Source organism: Trematomus bernacchii, unplaced genomic scaffold (assembly GCF_902827165.1).
Source record: "Trematomus bernacchii unplaced genomic scaffold, fTreBer1.1, whole genome shotgun sequence".
In the NCBI taxonomy this organism is placed as follows: Eukaryota; Metazoa; Chordata; class Actinopteri; order Perciformes; family Nototheniidae; genus Trematomus; species Trematomus bernacchii.
The window spans coordinates 5031015-5050030 of record NW_022988043.1 but is presented as its reverse complement, the minus strand read 5'-3'; the positions used below and the strand labels follow the sequence as shown (position 1 = coordinate 5050030).

The following is a 19016-nucleotide window of genomic DNA, read 5'->3' as shown; positions in this document are numbered from 1 at the left end:
TCTCCATATTTCACTCAGTGGGACAAGATAGCAGAAGTGGGTAACCTCCTCTACCCTTAATTCATGGCGTTTCTCAGATAGACATATATTACCATGGGGGGTCGCCCAAAGAGACTGTTTCTTCCCTTGTTGGAGAAGGGGGGGGGGCAGCGATCCCGTTTGGGCAACATGGAGCCTAGCTCTTCACTATGGGCCTGTCACTCAGATGAGGCATCACAACTCCCTGGGTCAGAGTGGGTTAAGCAGCATCTGTCATCCAGAGAAGAACCATTGTATAAAGGGGAGGGATGCGACAGAGACCCCCCCCCCCCCCTAACCCTCTCTCCTTGTCGGTTGGCTCCACACCTTTCCCAGAACAACAGGAAAACTCAGGAAAATCTCTGGAGCTAAACTTGACCCAGGCCCGGAGGATGAGGAAACACTCGTGACATCACGCCAACCCGCCAGAAATAACTTTCCTTTCCAAGAAAACCTGCAGCCCCTGAGCAAATCTGGCCCCGGGCGAAGGTCGCACACACAAACATGGTATGGCAGACCTGACTTGGAGCTAAATCTTAACTGCGCCTTTTCCCTTTAAAAACAGACACTCTCGCCACAGTGTCTTGTAGCAGGAGCTGCAGCAATGTGGTGCAACAAACAGTGGGTTTCTTTTCTTAGTTTTGGAGGCCTCCTCATTTAATTTTGACACATTTCAGAATATTGTTACTCCTGCCTATGGGTTGAAAGCAATAAGCTGGTCGTTCTGGCTATCACAAAGTGTTTTTAGCACTGATCGTCGAGTCTTTCCTCGGCATCATGCCTGAATGTCCTGCTGTGTCAAGTCTTGAGCCTCCCTTTGAGATCCATTTCTTCTCTTCATCTGTTGCCTCGTCTATTTAAGCGACACAGGCTCACTCATGACATGTCCCTTCATCATCTCTGCGAGAGAGACACATGGATGGATGGATTCATGCCTACTGTAGACCACTGTGAGCTGCCACTTAACAGGAGGTGTGTGGGCGAGCCTGCCCATCTCCGCTTTTAGAAACAGCATTATTTGCTTGTTCTGGGGGCAGATATGACTGGTTTCCTTGCAGCAGGCACATGTGACTATTCCTCCACAAACAATAAAAAAGGCGGATATCTCAGGCAGCAGACAGGCGGCTCTTCCTGCTATTTAGCACGGATTCCACTGTTATTGTGCGACTCTTCTGACCTGCAGGTCACTGAAAGTCTAGTCCATGCTGAAGTCACCAATAACTTTTTCTGAGGGGAAGTTTATCCTATCCAAAGGGCATTTTACAGTAGAGAACAAGACCTCATCCAAGCTAGTAAAGAATGTATTTAATATGAATCTCAAGCTAGTCTGTTATTGGGAGCAAAAGTTTGTAGACAGATGTTAAAAAGCTGTATATAATGTAAATACTGCATTTAGGCTAGCAAATCTATGCTTGCTATTGCAAGTTGTTATACAAGAGGAAAAAAGGGACACAGACAGACATCTTAATCCAACTATTGCCCAACAGGAAAGAAGTCTTATGTACCACGTCCCCTTTAGGTCTAGCCTTCAATCTCCAACAACCACCTCAATACAATCAGACGACAGAAGCACAATCTGAAATTGATGTTGAATTTATTTGATATTTAGATACTATATGTAGACTTATGGCACACACAAACAAGATTTCAGAAAGAAAAAGGCACAAAAATCATACATTCACTACCATGTCCCCTGAATTTCAAAAGCTGATCAGAAACATTTAAAAAGCAAGCAGTTCGGAAATTAAACCGTTGTACATTTCATAAATTAGAATAAGACTGTACAGTTTCCTCTCCCTCAAAACATTGTCGTGAGCGACGGTAAACCATTGATTGAGGTTGTTCTCTCTAGCCACTGGCTTCTCTATTCAACACACAGCAGGAATCATTAAGATAGACTTTGGAAACATTGATTACACTGAAGACCAACTGTTTCACACTGTTTGCTATTTGAGACATATGCATACAATGTCGACGAAGACCTACTGGCCGTCTTCTTTGCTGTATATATCACTTTCCACTGGTTTTTAAGTGTACCATATTTCCCAGAAAAGGATATGGTTTGGTGAAAGGAAGTGAATTAATTGGGGCAACTGATGAGCAACAATAGCAACAATATCATCGTGTCATTATGTTCACCTGAGAAGATTTTTGTGAAGTAAAATGTTGCTTCTCAATTTTCCGTTAATACTAACCACAATTGCTGAATTTATGTAAACATATCAGACATCCATTCACACCCTTTGGACAAGCCACGAAACCGTTAAGTGATAGTATCTCATACATTTACACAAATAAACACATTAGGAGAATGCAGATTATTTCATTGAATCTGGGTCTTGGAGAAAATAGCATATATTGAAAATGCATCTCTAAAAACAGAACACCAATCCCTGTTGCACAATTTCAGACATTGAAACATCACAAAACACACAAAGAACAAGGATTGAATGAGGAAACCACTTGTACTGTACAGTATATGTATGTAACACTATTGATGATCACTGTAGGCCAGTGCCACATGATTCTGTAGCCTAAAGGGGAAAAAGTGAAGTCATTAATATGGCATTTCAATTAAAAGGCTGATGGGAAATCTGCAGCCTTTTGCACCAAACGCTGTACCGTAAAGGCTTATCTGGTGGCAACTTTTTAGCTTGCTGAAGGAATTGCAATGATTCAGGCACTGCTAAACATATCAGGAAACATGCACTTTACACCCTTGAAGTAAAATAGAGAGTGATCCCCAACAACTTTGCTCATAAAGATCTGCCTGACATGATTTAATCCTAACGGGTAGTAGGCTCATAGCTTGTGCTAACCTTTTGGTGTTAGGAAAATTGCCAGTCAGAAAAAGGGGAGGTAGCTAGAGCAACAGCTGACAGCAGAGGTACGATAGGTATAAAAAGGCCCGATATAGGTCCGGAGATTAAGGCGAGCAGTGTGTGGTGCTGGTGTCGACTGGGCCCTGGTACGACCTGTAAACACACCCAGAGTGAAGCAGAAGAGAAGAGGCCTTTAGGAGAGCGTCTACCTCAGATAACCAGAGGAGGGAGACGGGCCTCTGGGGTGGGCTGGGCGAGGTGGGGCGAGCAGTGCGGTGCAGTTTGGCTTGTGACGGAGGCCGGAGGGGTGCAGCACCATCTGTGGCTGTTTTTCAGTGCAGTTCTTTCTCTGGGGACATCTGCTATGGAGGTGAACGGTGTGTTGTATGTTGTGTGTGAATGTCTTCAGAACAGAGAGTGTGTGGAGTGGGGAAAAAAAAAGGAATCAGTGGGAGCTGTAAACACTTTCAAAGTAACATCCTTTTAGCTGAACCAGCGTGCATAGATCTGCCCAGCGTACGCTTTTAGGAGACCAGTCACTGCATAGGCATCCACACCTGTGAGCGTGTGAGAATGAATTCACATGTTTATTCTTATGTGCGTGATGTATATGCGTCATATGCATGTGTGGGGTGCTAGTAAGTGTGTATGAGAGTGAATACCTGTACAGGCATGATTGTCAGTGATAATAAGATGCAGTGTTGGGTAAAGTGGGCTGATGTGGGGGTGGGGGGGGGGGGGGGGGGGGGAGGATTACAACGGGCAAAGGCGCCAAGGGTGTTAGTAATCTCTTAATGGAGGCTGTGGCAGGAAGGAACACGAGTATGACAAACACACACACACTCATGCCGGGGAATGCAAACCCCTGAGCCCCAATGTGTACAGTTCAGAGCGAGGAAGAGACAAAGAGAGGTCAGACGGGGCATCATCTTGAGAGGAATGTTTTGGAGAGAAAAAGTCTAAAAATGACAGGGGAAATGTTTGGTCCAACACCTGCCACAGTGGAATCACTCCAATAAATGTGCTTTGTAAAAATGTATCTCTACTGCAAAAAGCTCCTGTTCATATCTCTCCTGAAGGCTAGGTGTCGTCAATAACATGATGCTGATATCAGGCCTTTCTCTGCCCAGGAGATCAAAATGAACCAGAGTCTTATCAGACACTACCATCGTGTTGGTTTCTAGAAATCTTTTCCTCAGTGTATAGAAAGGTCTATGATTGGGTGAAAGTCAGGGATCTGCTCTAATGATTGCCCCCCCCACACAGCCAGAAAAAAAAAACAATGGCACCAAAGAGGGCCTCTTTGCAGTTTGCATCACTCCTGTCATTGTGGGCGTTTAAAATCCTTTGCCTTTTCAGTCGTCAGCAGCACTGGTTCCTCGTACTTCTCCCCGTCTGCGAAGCTGTGGGGAAACAGAGAGAGAGACACCATACGTTAGATTTGTGCAAGCTAAATCGGGGAGAGGCGTGTTAGTTGGAGGCTTGCATTACAGTGGAACCACTTCGTGCGTGTTGTGCTGGTTAGTGTGCTGGTTAGTGTGCTTATGTTTGGACACATTTGTATTCATAAATGGACTAAGATGTACTTCTTGTTTCACAAAGAAGTACCACACATGTCCTTTTGCAGGCCGACATCTTTATCCCTTTTCCTTAGAAATCTGTTCCAACAGTCTGCATCAGGCCTCTTGTTTGTCTTTGGGTAGATAAAAGCATCACTTTCAAATTCTCCCACCTTGAGGCTGATGGCTTTGGAAAGTCAATTAGTGGTGGAATCTGATAGCCACACACCTTAATAGAAGAGTTCAAACTAACGGTGGCTCTAAACAGAGGAATAGACAGATCTGATGAAATGGTACGAGGAGGATTCACCCTCCGACTTCTCCATCCTTTTCCCCGTCCTCCCCCTTTTTTCTCAATCACAGCACAGACTCCTTCTCAACTGCAGAATTCCATTTGTATGTTAATGAGGAAAGGGGATCCATCTTGGAGCCTCCCCCCTCGTTCTTGTGCTTTCCTTCCCTCATGCCTCCCCCTTCTGCAGCTCCCGACCAGTAAACAGAAGAAGAGGCAGACGTGACTGCGAGTGCATCCTCTCAGTCACGTGGAGTTTCTCTTTCACCCGCTGCAGTGTGAATGGCAGCGTCTGTCTGTGGGCGCCGTGTGACCCTGCCAACCCGGAGCCCAGAGGTTCGGGCCCTGCACCACAGCCCTCTTTGATGGTAACCGCCTGTTTACTTACTCCAAGGGAAAATGGGAAACACATGCTGAATTGGGCGAGATGTGGCGGGGGGGGGGGGGGGGCTAAGCACAGAATGCAGCAAGTTGGCCAGGAATGTTTGAGCCTGGCCCACTTTGGCCAGTTCGGCCCAGATTCCTCCCTTCTTCTCCTTGTACGGCCAAAAGCTCCCACACTGATATTTAACGTAGTTCCAAGTGCAAAGCAGTGGTAAGGTTTAAACAGAGGATGTGAATCACAGACATTAAAGCTTTCAATTTGATATAGGACTGTTTTTTGTACTTCTGTGCCTTTAATTGCTCTATGGGGAGTACAAGTTCGCAGGTACTGGTAGAGAGCATACCTTCTGTGTATGTGTTGAAGTGCTGGCCACCTCTTAAAATATAGCACGTGTAATACTGACAAAGGTTTGCCCAGATGTGAAGGCATTTGCAAGTGTTTACCTTATATATGTACAGTCTCTGGTGTGTTCACATACGCAACAGGCACTCATGGTAGAAGATTTTCACTAGGTCAGCAAAACACCTAACGACCGAGCACATGCGTCATATTTCTCTGGTGTTATTGATTAACTAATTCACATTGAGCTACGGTGTTGCAAGTGAAAGCATGCACGCGCACACACATGCACGGACAGAAATAGCGAGCCTCTTAGAAAACCGAAGGGTACAGAGTGAAGGCAGCATGCAGTGTTACGGAAGCAGAGACAGGAAGCAGAGGGAGCTTCTGAGAGACTGGCCTGCACCAGAGAGAACTTACACAGCAACACTCAGACCTACACATGGCCTGGCTACTGGTCTGCAGCCTTAGTGCCTCGCAAAGAGCCTTTCTTACGCATCTAGACAAAAATGAAATACAGTAAATCACAGAAATGATGATTAGGAAGCATGTGGGGGAAGCAAGGATAAGGTAACCATGGAAAGGTTTGTTCCTTTCAGTTAAATATGTATCTCAAAATGTATTCTGAAATGCATTAGGGATCAAGGAAGTCATATTTGTTCTGCAAAATGTCAGAAAAAAGGGTGCCAAATTGTTGTTACTCTTCGGGAAGCAAATGATACAGCAATGGTAATCAGGATGTCATTATCCTTCTCTTTCACTTCAATATGTTTAGTATTTCATAGCCCCGCAGATATTGTGACCAGGGTATGAAAAAGCACAGACACTTTATTTAAAAACAGAAACTAATGGGGTTAAGCGGGAAAGATGTTTTCCAGCAGGCTTCCTGTTTTATCACCCTAAGATAATTCTAGTGTATTGAACTATTGTAAGTCTAATGCTTGGAAGACAACAGCTCCATCAGAATAAAAACTAAAAAAGGTGTAGTACTGGTTCCTTTCGAGTTCAGGATATGAAATGTAGTGGTGTGTAATCTGAACACTCCTGACACGTCATCAATAATAAGTACATTAGATAGCATGGGGTTTTATTTTAAATAATGGGTCATTTCATTTTATACACTCACTTCATCCAGCTCATTCTGTGTCTCTGCCTCCATACGACGAATATCTGCCATATTCAGCTCCACCCACTTGTCAATCCAGCAGAAGAGCTGGCGGTGGAAGTTATTGAAGATCCTCTTCTCTTGCTGAGGGACACAGAGGTAGTCTGGGTTAGAGCTTAGCTGTTCAAATCAGGGCTGGGGGATATGAGTTACATACAATATCTCAATAGTCTTAGGCTATGATGCCATACATAATACATAGAGTTTAACCCTTTTATGCATTGGTTCATACCAGTCTGATGACTGTACTGAACTAATCTGTACTTAGAGACATTTTAAAGGGCTCAATTATTCAGTCAACAGTATTGAATAATTTAATGTGTTTATTATTAATGATCAAATATTTGGAAAATGTATTTATGCATTTGATCTAATATTACAGACCTGACTGACTTAATCAAAGAATGAGAAATGACTTTCACCGGAAGGTTGCATTTATTTTCGAGTCAGTTCTCACATACTTATAGCCTAATGCCTAGTGAGTATTCTTACTGGTACAAATTACATGGGACAAAACAAATGTGTCAAAACAGAAACACAAACTTATGATACATTTCAATTCAAAAGACAATACGTAAATAAGCACTTGTATTGGTCAGTCAGACGGTCAAGAGGAACAGGAATTGCTTCGGCAACCTTTAACTCTCAGAGCCAGAGCCTAGATAATCGACTGTGTGAAGTTTAACGGTGTGAACATGTCACTCTCACCTCATGGATGAAGTTCTCCACCTTGGTCTGCAGGCCCCACCACTTGAACTTGACTGTGACCAGTTTGTAGGCACACATCCTCGGGCGGTCCGTCTTACTAACCAGCTCTTTCTGTTAGGAGAAGAACAGCAGAAAAAACCCGAAGCATAAGCCTTCACTTTTGACACTATCAGAATAAATAACGCAGTAAAAACTTTCCAATGAGAGAATAATCCTAAAAACAGAAGAAAGAATATGATTTAATCTTTGCAACATTCAAAGCTCAAAAATCATTAATACATAATGCTTTGGGTATGGAGCTTGCTGAAATAATTATCAACATGAAGATGTGCTGTGCAGAGATAAAAGTGCCCTAATCTACAACACACTTTCTAAATCCATCCGCCGCTTGCACTCTGTCTCCTTGTGAAGAGAAGAAACGGAGGAGGGGGGTGGGGGCAGAGCAAAGTGGATAAACTCCAGATGAAGGGACCATTTCTCTGCCTCCGCCCTGACAGCGACACCGTTCCCGACAGGCATGCCTTTGTGGCCACGGAAAGCAGATAAAACGGCGCTCGCTAGGCGATAAAGGCGTCGCGGTGCAAAGCTGGTTACATTATTAACACCTAGGACCTCCTCGCCCCCAGAACACACACTCTCCCTCCGAGAACACCTGTTTAATTAATCACTTCATTCTGGCTCGGCATTCCAAGAGAAAATGCCACAGACCCGCCTCAATCACCCTCATCCCACTGCCGTTTGATGCTGCGATCATGGAGGGGAGCGGGAGAGGGGGGGGGGGGGAATGAGAAACATTTCTAAATTTGCAGTGGGTTTAGAAAAGTTGTCATCGCTAAAGGAGAACTTCACATGAAACGGTTTCTACATCAAAACACTTACGGTGACATTTCTTCTCTCCCTCTCTGTGCCCCACTCAAAGGAGCAGAAGTTTTCAGAAATACAAAGGGTACCGATATGCAAGCATGTGTGCATGCAGAGATAGACAAGAGTTTTATTGCTCTGAGAAGCTGGCAGAAATTGTGCCTGTGTTGTCACATAACTACTTTTTTTCTTCCCCTCACCTTTTCAAAAACAGTCTTTTTCCATGTCCATAGCGGACGGGAAAGTGATCTAATTAAAAAAAAACACAAAATAAAATAAGTTGTGCTTCTTTATTCATACTTTTAAAAAGCTGTTTGGGTGCCTTTGTTCTCGACTTCTTGAAGCAGAGAAAAGTTTCCCATGGTGAACTTTGAGGGCTCCGCTGCAGAGTAGAAACACTCGGTGCTCCCACAGTGTGCAGGACCCTTTGTGAGGCTGCGGGGTACGGAGGGTTTAGAGGGGAAAGCAACACAACTCCTGACAAAGTTTCTCTGTGTGGAGCAGCAACATCTTATTGACTTATTACCCTCTATCAAAAATACATCAGTCTTTATGCAGCACTGCTGCTTGTCAAATTTAGAACCCATGTCCTGACACGGCTTCTTTCCCCATTTGTGTCTTCATCTTCTGTCGCAGCGTGGCAGGCGGAGCTCAGAGTAAAACCTTTATCTGACCCGGTGACTAGAAATTTCTATTACATCCAATTAGGGCTGAAAAGAGGTGATTTGTCTTCATCAAATTGCCGCCTCACAGATCTGCCGACCCCAGTCTAGCCTTCCTCCAGCTCAGTGCTCTCCTGTGCACAGAGCTGTTCACATTATAACGGGCGATGGTGGAAAAAAAAGGACTCTTTAAAAAGATATCTCTACAAATTGATCCAAATTAATGAAAGATATAAAATAAAAAAAACACAAAATAATGTAATAATTTTAAACATCTGGACCACCAATTCTGTCATGCTGCATAGGAACCATGAGTGAAACACATTTTTTAAGTCCAGCCACAAATTCTTGATTGGATTGAGGTCTGGACCATTTATGCATTTCCCAGAGTAGCTATGGCTTTATTTTTTAGGAGTCCTCGTCTTGCTGGAAAACAAATATTCTCCCAAGTAGCAGTCTTGCACACTGCAGCAGGTTTTCCCCTAAAAGATTTCCTGTCTTTTCCTTAATTCATTTTGTCATCTCACAATCCTAATCCTTCCATACCAGTAGCAGAGTAGCCTCCCCACAGCCTGACGCTGGCACCACTGAACACCCCCCAGCTCAATAATTGCTTCTCAGACTGCTGGACTCACTTCCAATGTGTTTGAGAGACTCCCGCATACCTTCTGCTGTAAATGTGTTTGGCTTTTAACAGTGGGATATTGTTTGTTGCATGCGTAGTGTCTCCTAGCACGACCCTTCAGCTTCTTCAGAGTTGGCACAGGCCTCTCTGTGGGGAGGACAGTCTGCTCTCCACCGATTTACAGATGTTCCATATTCTTTCCATTTTATTACCACACATACTTATTAGTGTTAGTGCTTTGGAAAATGTCTGCACAGATTATGCAAGGTCTTACGCAATTACAGTGGCAAAATAACAAGTAAAACCTAAGCTGAATAACAACCACGTATGGATCCTCTCTAAACAGTCTGGGGGTCAGACGTGGGTTATATCTTTGTTCATCTCTGGTGAAAATAATTGCCATTTGTGTTTGAATGCAATATGTGACTTGCATAGCTCACGAGAGTGTTACCTTCCAGGCGGGCCCCAGGGGTCCTCTGCCGGTCTTTGCTGACTTGAACTTGGCAGGGTCCTCATCTGGCTTGTAGTCCTACAGTGAGAGCAATTTATATAATTAATACATAGCACATTATATTTAGCAGACACAAAGTGCTCAACAAGCTGAGGTAATGTGTTTCTGATTTAAATGTTTTTATGTGAATACTGCTACATCATAACTTGAGCAATGAATAGGCGTTTTGTTTTATTCAGCAAAAAGAATCCCTTTAAATCAGCATGATATGTTCAACCTTTGAAAAAAAGAAAGCAGGTCAAGATTTAGACATTATTTTTAGAATATTATCTAATACAAAGCACCAACCAAAAGATAGTTTCATTTATTTCATTAGGGCATTCAGCAGGTAACAGAAAGCCACGTTTGTCGTACACTGCTGTTCCCTCACTGTGCTCTTAACCAACTTTACACATTTTCCAAAACCCTCCACGATTCAGAGATAATGTAATGTAGCCTGACCTGAACTCAGCCTTAAGTGGCTCGGGGACAAAAGACTCTATGGGGCGTTCATGCCACCAGCAACATCTGTTTAATTAGGCAACACTGATACCAGTTCATGTACGTGAATTTGCTTGCATCTACCTGCATGTGTGCTGAGTTTGTGTTGCTTGCTGCACAATTGAATGCATTTGCATGCGTCTACTGTAAGTACAGCTGCTTTAACTGCAATTACACTCCTTACAATATATTTTCACACATAGTTATGTCCAGCTAAAACTTTTTTCTTGAACTAACCATTTATTCGCCATAGCACAGAAAGATCTTGGTTTTTAATGGCAGAAATATTTTTTAAGCATGTAGAAAAATACTGAGCACATATGCCAAGCACGTGGGCACGTGACAAAGTTGAATTCATAAAAAATGCAAGAGAAATAGTAATACAAATAAATGAAATGGCTTTCAAATTACTAACAGCTCAAAGGCCCAGCAATTTTAAATAAATCATGATGCGCCTGCAGCTAAAAGCTACTTTTCAGGGCCAACAGGAGGGTGCCAAACGTGAGATAGAAACCCGACCGTAAACACACACAATAATTTTTAATGCTGAGAGCTCCATCACTATAACAATACACTGTGCTGCACTAATGAGGCCTGTGAATCGATATGCCGTGGTAGACGAAAAGGAGCTACTCCACAAGTAAAACAGTGTGTGTTAGAGTGCAAGAGTGTGCATTTGTCTGGTTCCGGCATACGAAGCGCTGTGAGCTTTAATTACACTAACAAACTCATCTGTGCTGGCAGTACGCCCCAGGCCCTGCAGCCATGCCTGAGGCTGAGGGCTGATAGGGTCCTCAGACACAACACACTCCTCCAGCAAGGCAAACACCTCCGCCTCGTTAACTACCCACCGCAAACAAACATGTACACACACTCAGAGAGCAACGCTGCTCAGCCAAATGGCCTCACACACACACACACACACACACACACACACACACACACACACAGTGAAATGAGGCAATGTGATGTCAAATAACAGCAATAACGTGCAACATCTTCAAAAAAGATTTCAGAGATTCCATGAGTATCAAGTAACAACTCATTAATATTTTTAAATATCAATGAGGGCATTTAAGGCTGCGCAAATTGTGTGTATGGTTTTTAAAAGATTCAAAAGGTTTCAATCTAGTGGTGCTTATGTTGATGTATTTACATCATGCTATTTGATATAGTTGGTTCTTGCCATCCATTGATAGCCAGAAAGACATGTGTTTAATGGTATTTAAGCTTCTGGTTATTGTTTAAATGTATCTTATGTGATGTTTAAAACACATTACAAATGTTAAAAACACAAGAAAGCCTGAAGGCTTATTTAAATTCTCTAGTAAAACTCACTAAGATAAAGCAACACAGACGTAACGAATGCTGATCTGTTGAATACATACAGTTGTAAATGTGTTATCCAATTGATTAGTAGTAATGATGTTCCCATTTATATATTAAATTCCCATTTATATATTCTCTAAATGTTCACTGAAAGTGGAAGTTAATGTTTCTCTGAAGAAAATATATTTTTTAAATCTCCTAAAAAAAAATGTAGGAATGAAAATTAAAATGAAAAGATGATTCATTATCAAACATTTATTAAATAACGCTCATTTAAACATTCCTTATGTGAAGTGGATTAGATTTCTTTGTAATGACCACGCTTGTCCACTTGAAGGCGCCAAACCTTTTTTTTTTAAATTTGTACTTCTGTGCAAGAAGAGGTTCTACTTACCGCAGCGGACACTTCACTTCTGTCTGCGATGTCAATGGGCACCACCGCTACGTTCTGCCACGTGGAACTGTCTAGTTTGTGCACCTGAACAAACATGACAACAAAAGTAAGATGAGTTTACTAACACAAATCTGATATTCAAATTTAAATTAATCTTGATAAGGTGTAGAGGTACTCACATTTTCTTGTGTTCCAAGGTCCGGTTTGTGCCACGTCTCAATCTTAATGAAGAAATTGTCTTTCATATAGTCATTCTAGAGAGAAAAGGTGATAGGATATAACATTAAGGTATAAACCGAGTATGTAGAAGCACCTAAAACTTAGTTGAAGGAATTAGTTCCATAAATTAAGATAACCAACAAATTAAGCGCCATTAAGACTACTTACCGTCACAACTGGATCAAGATGAGGCATGAGGAGAAAACAGAGAAAAAAATACCATTAGATACAAATAAAAACACTATCAAGTATTTACCAGGAGAAGACTTAGGTTTTCAGGGTAAAGCAAGGGTAGAGTGATATAGGGAGGGCACTCACTGGTTCTGCAGTAGGGGTAGGCATTCCAGGCTTTTTCATGAAATACCAGGGAGCCTTCAGGGGCAAACACCTTGACAAACCCTGGGACTTTACTGGAGGCGGGGTAAAGAGGGGGGGGGGATGGGTAGATGGAGGTAAAGAAAAGGAGAGGGAAGACGTATTACCTCAGTTATCAGAATTTCTATTGTGCAGGTAGGAAACCAAAAACCGGAAATCCTTCACAACAAAGATAAGACAATGCTGCCACTGCCTGGTAGCACGGTGCTATTACACTTTGAGAAGGCAAAACAGACAAACACCTTTTTAGATGATAGATTTTGTGAGTATACTGTCCCTTCTCGCCGTCCTTGTCATAGGGTTCATTCTTGAGGACCTCAATGCCCTCACCACCACCCGTCTCATTTTTACTCGCTTCAGCCACGGAGAACAGCTGTCCCACTTGGTACTGCAACAGAAAATAAATAAATAAATCATCAGTCACTCTGTCATTTCTTATTAGAGGTTTAATTGTAATCATTCATTAGTCTCAGCTCATTTAGGCCACTTGTGGATTCCCAAAGTCGTGGTAGGGATCCACTTTTAGGTTACAGCTGTGTCTTACTGTATGTTTACGTTATGATTATAGAGACACCGCACTGGATATGCGTTAAAAAAATGAAACGTAGTACCTCTCATTGTTCTAATGGCACTCTAATAAATTGCAGATTTATATAACGTGCCAAGAAAAACTACCGCAGAACTCAATAGTCAAAGAAGGTTGTGTAAGACTTTTAGTGTGGGAGCAAGCGTCTTATTTTTTTATTATACTGCTGTCTTTCCAAATCAGAATACGATCACAGCAGGCTTAATCTGGGCAGTCTGTTTGCATTACAAGTTTACCCTTCAGTCTGCAGGCCAAGTTAACTAGTGTCGCATGTCATGATGTTTGAACAACAGACGGATAACCAGAAGGGCGGATGTTTGCTTAAACTACCAGAGCTCTAGTGTTTCCCCTCTGAAGAGAATAGTCATTTTTCAATTGTTTGGTATGACCTTTCAAATGCGACATTAGTCACCAAGATATTTAAATGACCATATAAGGCAGCAGGCTGAGAGTCTGGGACTCATGACATAAACACAAGGAATAAATCCAGCTCTCGTTACGCAACACACATGATTAACAAATGATGCTTTTGCCCCTGATGAACACCGTGTTAACGTGCAACCAGAAGCCAACCACTGGAAATATTAGATAGAGGTGCATTTATTATTCACCATAAGTTAATTGAGGGGATTAATAATCTTTTGAGAAATATTGATTAAAATGAGGTATAATGACTAATTCCTATAAACCACCACTCTGTGACACACTTAAATAATAAAACAGATCATAAGGTGCAAGTGAAAAATGTATTTTAGTGAACAAAATCAATTCCTTAATATAGATGTGTCCAACAGCAAATAACATTTATATATATCATATACCATTGATCTGATGTTCTTCACACTTAAAGACACATTTGTTAATAAGAACATGTGTGATCCATATCAACACATATTAAGAATAGAGTCGATGTGTAGTGTGGTCAAAAATAAAGTGCTGCAGCAGTATTTTTGAACTATTTAAAAGATTATTTAAAAAAAAAGGTGGCAATCACTGTTTGTGAAAATGTACAAGAAAAAAGTTGGAAGAAATAAATGAAATGAGAGCATTTGACATCATTAATCTAGTTGTTTAGGTAATGAAGAGACCGATTACTCACCTCCTCAACACTACAGGGTAAAACCACTCGACTGCAAGACAAAGAGAAGTGTGATTACATTCAAACATACTTGTTTCTTAAAGACACAGTTTATCATTAGGCACTTCTGTCAGAAGCACTGCACTATGTTTTTGAAGTGAACGAGTATAACTTCACCTCCAAACATACTCAAGGCAGGTGCAGAAAGACAATACACTTTCTAAAAACACTTAAATACGAAACAATCTCCACACAATATGAACAAAGTTAACGGCCGCAGAAGAGGCAGCATTGCCACTACCATGCATTATAAATAACATCAACAATTCACGCTTCTGACTGTATGAGAACAGGAAGCCAGTCATTGTGGCTCTTCCTGAGGTAACAACCATTACTGCCCAGTTTGACAAACTGCTGACTTCAGCAACATGAGAGGAACCCATCATTAGAGCAGAGCAATCGTTGGAAATTGGATATAGTGAAGTAATGAAGACAACTTTAGAGGGGAATGTAAGGAGTGGGCCATTTTAGGTCACAAATATTTCTTAAAGACAACACAATGTGCTGCAGACAAGTGACAGCAGGTACAGCACTTTGACAACAATATCTTAATTTGTATTCGACAAGATATCAGAACATTAAAGACAGTGTGTTCTTGTTGCATAGTTAGTGTACATGTGCTGACAGACTGTTACTTCAGGGTGAGGTAAGGGTTAGGGTTAGAACCAATTGCATCATTTACCCTGATGAGCATGACAATTCAGTCAATGACCACAAACCATACAGTGCGAGAGGTAGTACAAGTAGGCAGAGGAAGTTCTCTCAATGCATGAATCTAAAGCTAGGCTGTATTCAACACTGACACTTGGTGCTCGGTTTTATTTCTTTATAAATCATTTCTGACTGCAATTTTTCTTTAACATTTTTGATCACGTTGATGTGGTAATCCATGACACTGTGATCAAGTGTTTTGTCCAAAATAAACACTACTCTAATAACTATTGGAATTAGAGTTATTCTACACAATGCCACCTATAGTGACATATGACTGTATCTCTCCAGGCTGCTGCTACAATCTGCTAACAACACCAAGGCATTGTGTTGTGTGACTTGATCAAGAACAAAGAGAACCTAATGAGGGTTCACAGCAATTCATGTGAATAAATTCAGTTAGTGCAGGTTATACCATTTCAGAATATTAATCTTGTTCTGTTTAGCACAGACAATGTTTCAACCTGACAGAAAACTGAAAGAGCATAAAAGAGACAAAGATAACCTTTGAACCAGAGCTCAATATATACAATAACTAGTCATTCGTAAAGAGAACTGGAAGTTTACCATCATAATCTGTGAAGATGTAAAATTACGGAAAGGTTCAGTGTGCACAATAATCCATTTAAAATGTGGAATAAACCTGTTTATTTAACAAAGCTACTCTTAAAACTAGGAAACTAAAATCAAAATAGAAGGTTTATCTGGGTTAACACTATTTCAACTACAGTCGAAAAATGTGTTAAAAATATACTATTACAAATCACAGTTCATACTAGGGATGGGAACGATTAATCGAATATTCGAAATTATTCAGGTATTCGAATATGAGAATATGAGTTATGAATATTTTTTTGTGCCCAAGTTGATTACATATGATCAAATGGAATAATTCAATGTATAGGACAGTGCCATAGCTAAGTGTGTTAGGTCTAAAGGTGTGTTTTGCTCCGCTCACCAGTCCCTCACAGCGGGCAGAGCTGCAGGTGCTGATCTCTCTCTCGTGTCCGGTTATACTTCACTCGCGTTTATGTCCAAATCCATCAGATCTAGCTAATGATATGGCTGCTGCCCCTCCCTACACGCAGATCACGCAGACTCAAACCTCATTTTATGCCCAAATTCCAGCTGAGAGGGTCTTCTCTACAGCTGGCCTGATTGTGAATCGCCGACGCACCCGCCTCTCCCCTGAGTAGACATGCTCATATTCTTAAACAAGAATGAGTATTGAATAGCTGCATTCTGTGCATAGGCCCCGTTATAGGTTGTTGATCTCTGTTGTAATAGGGTTACGTTACCCTAACCCGTTAAGTTGTTCGTGTATGATCCCTCTTTAATTGAAAAACCAAGTTATGTTTTAAGCATGAAAGCTGTAGGCCTATAGCTAATCTATCAACTGTGATTACCAGTTCAATACATTTGACAAATTCGACTTGGTTTCTATACTTATTTGAACATGTAATTATTTATTTTTCAATTTTTTTTATAGGATATGTACATTTCGGTTAATCGATTAACCGTTTTTTTGGGGGTCGAATATTCGAATATACATTTGCTTTCAAATTCCCATCCCTAGTTCATACCCATTTAATCTAACCACAAATAGAGTCCAGAGGGCCCAAAGAAAAAATGCTTCCTACAATGTTTAGCTCTGGGTCACCTAACATAAATAATGGTATTTGGTATCTTGAAAGAAAAAAGTTTTGTTCAATCATGCAACCCTGTAGGGACATTAACTAATGTAATTATTATTCATTCAGGGCCAAAACTATAATACAATAGCCATTATTGAAGTCAAGTAGAAAAACATAAATACACTATATGGGTTTCCAAACTTTTGAATGGCAGTGTAGGTACTCTTAGTGCTGAGGTGCAGGGGTATTTCTTAAGATGCTAAATGTAATCCTGTGTTATATTTATGGAATGTAACACCGTGGTAATATGATTTCACATAACTCTAATATGTGTATTGCCAGAGTTTGTGTGGCCTGCAGAATTAAACCAGCAATCCTCATCCATACTTTCCTAATATCCATAGGAACAACAGGGTGTTAGAACTAAGTGTATGGACTTAAGAAATACCCATTAGGCCTCAACAACAAGCAGCCGAGTGTACTTGCAATATGCATAACAGAATGACATGTTGAGGTTAATCGTAGGAAAACAAATCTAATAGAAAGGGCCCAATAAAACCACTAATCACAAATGCCAACACATATTTTTAATATTCAAGCAAACTAGATGAAATGCCTGAACCAAACCCGAGACATGTTTTGAAACGTTGCTGATCTGCATAATTAAGCTCCTATTTAATTGATGCATTAATAGTATGCAACATTGTGGTGTTTGATCTGTGTTTTGATTTTTAGACCTGTGTCACGTTCCTGTGGTACAGGCTTTTAGTTGTATAGTTCATTAAGATATAGCAGCAGAAATCAAAGAAAACTCGAGCCTGAAACAGTAACCCTATAGACTTCCTGCCTCACAAAACGCAACAGTTTATTTACTGTTGAACGTTAAGTAACAAACTACATTTCCAAATTCAGCAAGCACTCATTAAACACAAGTCTGACTCTAACTATGACTAAATAACTGCTGAGGGTTTGCTTAGTGTCCTAGCCCTTAATGTCTTTAATGTCAACACCAGCATCTTTAGATCCAACTTCATAACTCACACAGCTAACAGCTAGCTAGTGTTATCTAAACACTAACGTTACTACCGCTAGCAGGCTAGTTGATGGAAATAGCTTCCTTCAACGAGAGAACCAACAAATCTGCCTTTTAGTCCAAGTCTTGGATACGATTAGTGGACACCGCAACATGTGTAACGTTTACTGTCAAAGTTGCAAATGATAGCATTAGCAGTGCTAAGTGGTATCCATTCATGTCAACGCTATACCGTTAGGTTGGCTAGCATTAGCAAACCGTGAGCTAATTCGTAGCTCAACTTAAGTTTAAGTTTCACAAAAGGAGTGAACCCATGCCGTTACCCTTATCTTAAAAAACATGCACACGAAGCATAGACTGAAGAGTTTAGAAGCGAATAACTGAAGGTGAAACCACGAGAAACTGTAAGGTACAACAGCAGCTGTCACACAGAGCCATAGCGCTGTCAACGCCGGTAGGCCACAGCAGCTCTAGAGCAATCCCACCCTTCCCTCGTGCGAGTGACACAGCCAAGATGAAAAAGTTTTTATTAGTGTCAAACTTAGGTAAAAAAACTGCCCAGGCCAAGCGAATCTGTTAACACTCCTTGCAGTTGGTTTAACGTTTTCAAAAAAGATGCCGGATAAAAGAGAAAACATCGGACTTACTACTCCTTGATGAGGACCATGGTAGCTCGCTCCTCTCGGTACCACTGTAACTTCCAAACAAGCGCTGATTGCTGCTGACGTCATGAGCTGCAGCTAGGGGCCCCCGGTCCCTCCCCCCTGAGCCTGATTTGCAGAAGTAGGCATGGGATGGACCAGCTAATTGGTGTTAACAATAGACTGTATAAATAGGTATTAACCCCCAAACATTTTCGAGCTACAAAACTTTTCACAAAGAACATAGTTGTCATTTACACTGGGGACGCTGGAGATATGTCCTCATCCCTTTTTGGAATGGCTGATTTTGTCCCCATTACTTTTTAAAGCATAATCTGTTCACAAGCATAAGTGTTCCGTCAAACATCTTGTAACAAGTCGTTTTTTTACACAATATATGACACATCAAACAATGTTAATAGAATACATGAATTTGCATCGTCCAAAGCTTAGAAGTCCCTTGCCTACTAATTCTCAAAGGATCCAAAAACATGCATGCACTGATCAGTACATTAAATAATTATTGTTC

The 19016-nt window shown here is 41.3% G+C and overlaps 1 protein-coding gene across 2 annotated transcripts; it reads right to left on the bottom strand.

Annotated features, from left to right (window-relative positions):
* Window positions 1-1593: 1593 nt before the first annotated feature.
* On the bottom strand, window positions 1594-18640 carry LOC117472636 (phosphatidylinositol transfer protein beta isoform-like). 2 transcript variants are annotated; one of them, XM_034117940.1, is made up of 12 exons: window positions 18494-18640; window positions 14430-14460; window positions 12987-13132; window positions 12688-12779; window positions 12538-12545; window positions 12330-12404; window positions 12151-12234; window positions 9888-9965; window positions 7289-7399; window positions 6542-6664; window positions 5836-5914; window positions 1594-4243 (listed from the first exon to the last, which is right to left on the bottom strand). In XM_034117940.1, the coding sequence occupies exons 1-11, from the start codon at window positions 18511-18513 to the stop codon at window positions 5867-5869; spliced, it is 816 nt and encodes a 271-aa protein (XP_033973831.1). In that variant the 5' UTR covers window positions 18514-18640; the 3' UTR covers window positions 1594-4243; window positions 5836-5866. The 2 variants fall into 2 exon arrangements, with proteins under 2 accessions (XP_033973831.1, XP_033973832.1); XM_034117941.1 differs by lacking the exon at window positions 5836-5914.
* Between the last annotated feature and the right edge of the window lie 376 nt (window positions 18641-19016).

What these genes read in the sequence shown, in the direction of transcription:
- LOC117472636 (XM_034117940.1), bottom strand. Translation starts at nt 18,513, where the DNA reads ATGGTCCTCATCAAGGAGTA. An exon ending in ATGGTCCTCATCAAGGAGTA is followed by an intron (nt 14,461 to 18,493) that starts GTAAGTCCGATG and finishes TTTGTCTTGCAG; the next exon opens with TCGAGTGGTTTTACCCTGTA. An exon ending in GAAGTGAAGTGTCCGCTGCG is followed by an intron (nt 9,966 to 12,150) that starts GTAAGTAGAACC and finishes CTCTCACTGTAG; the next exon opens with GACTACAAGCCAGATGAGGA.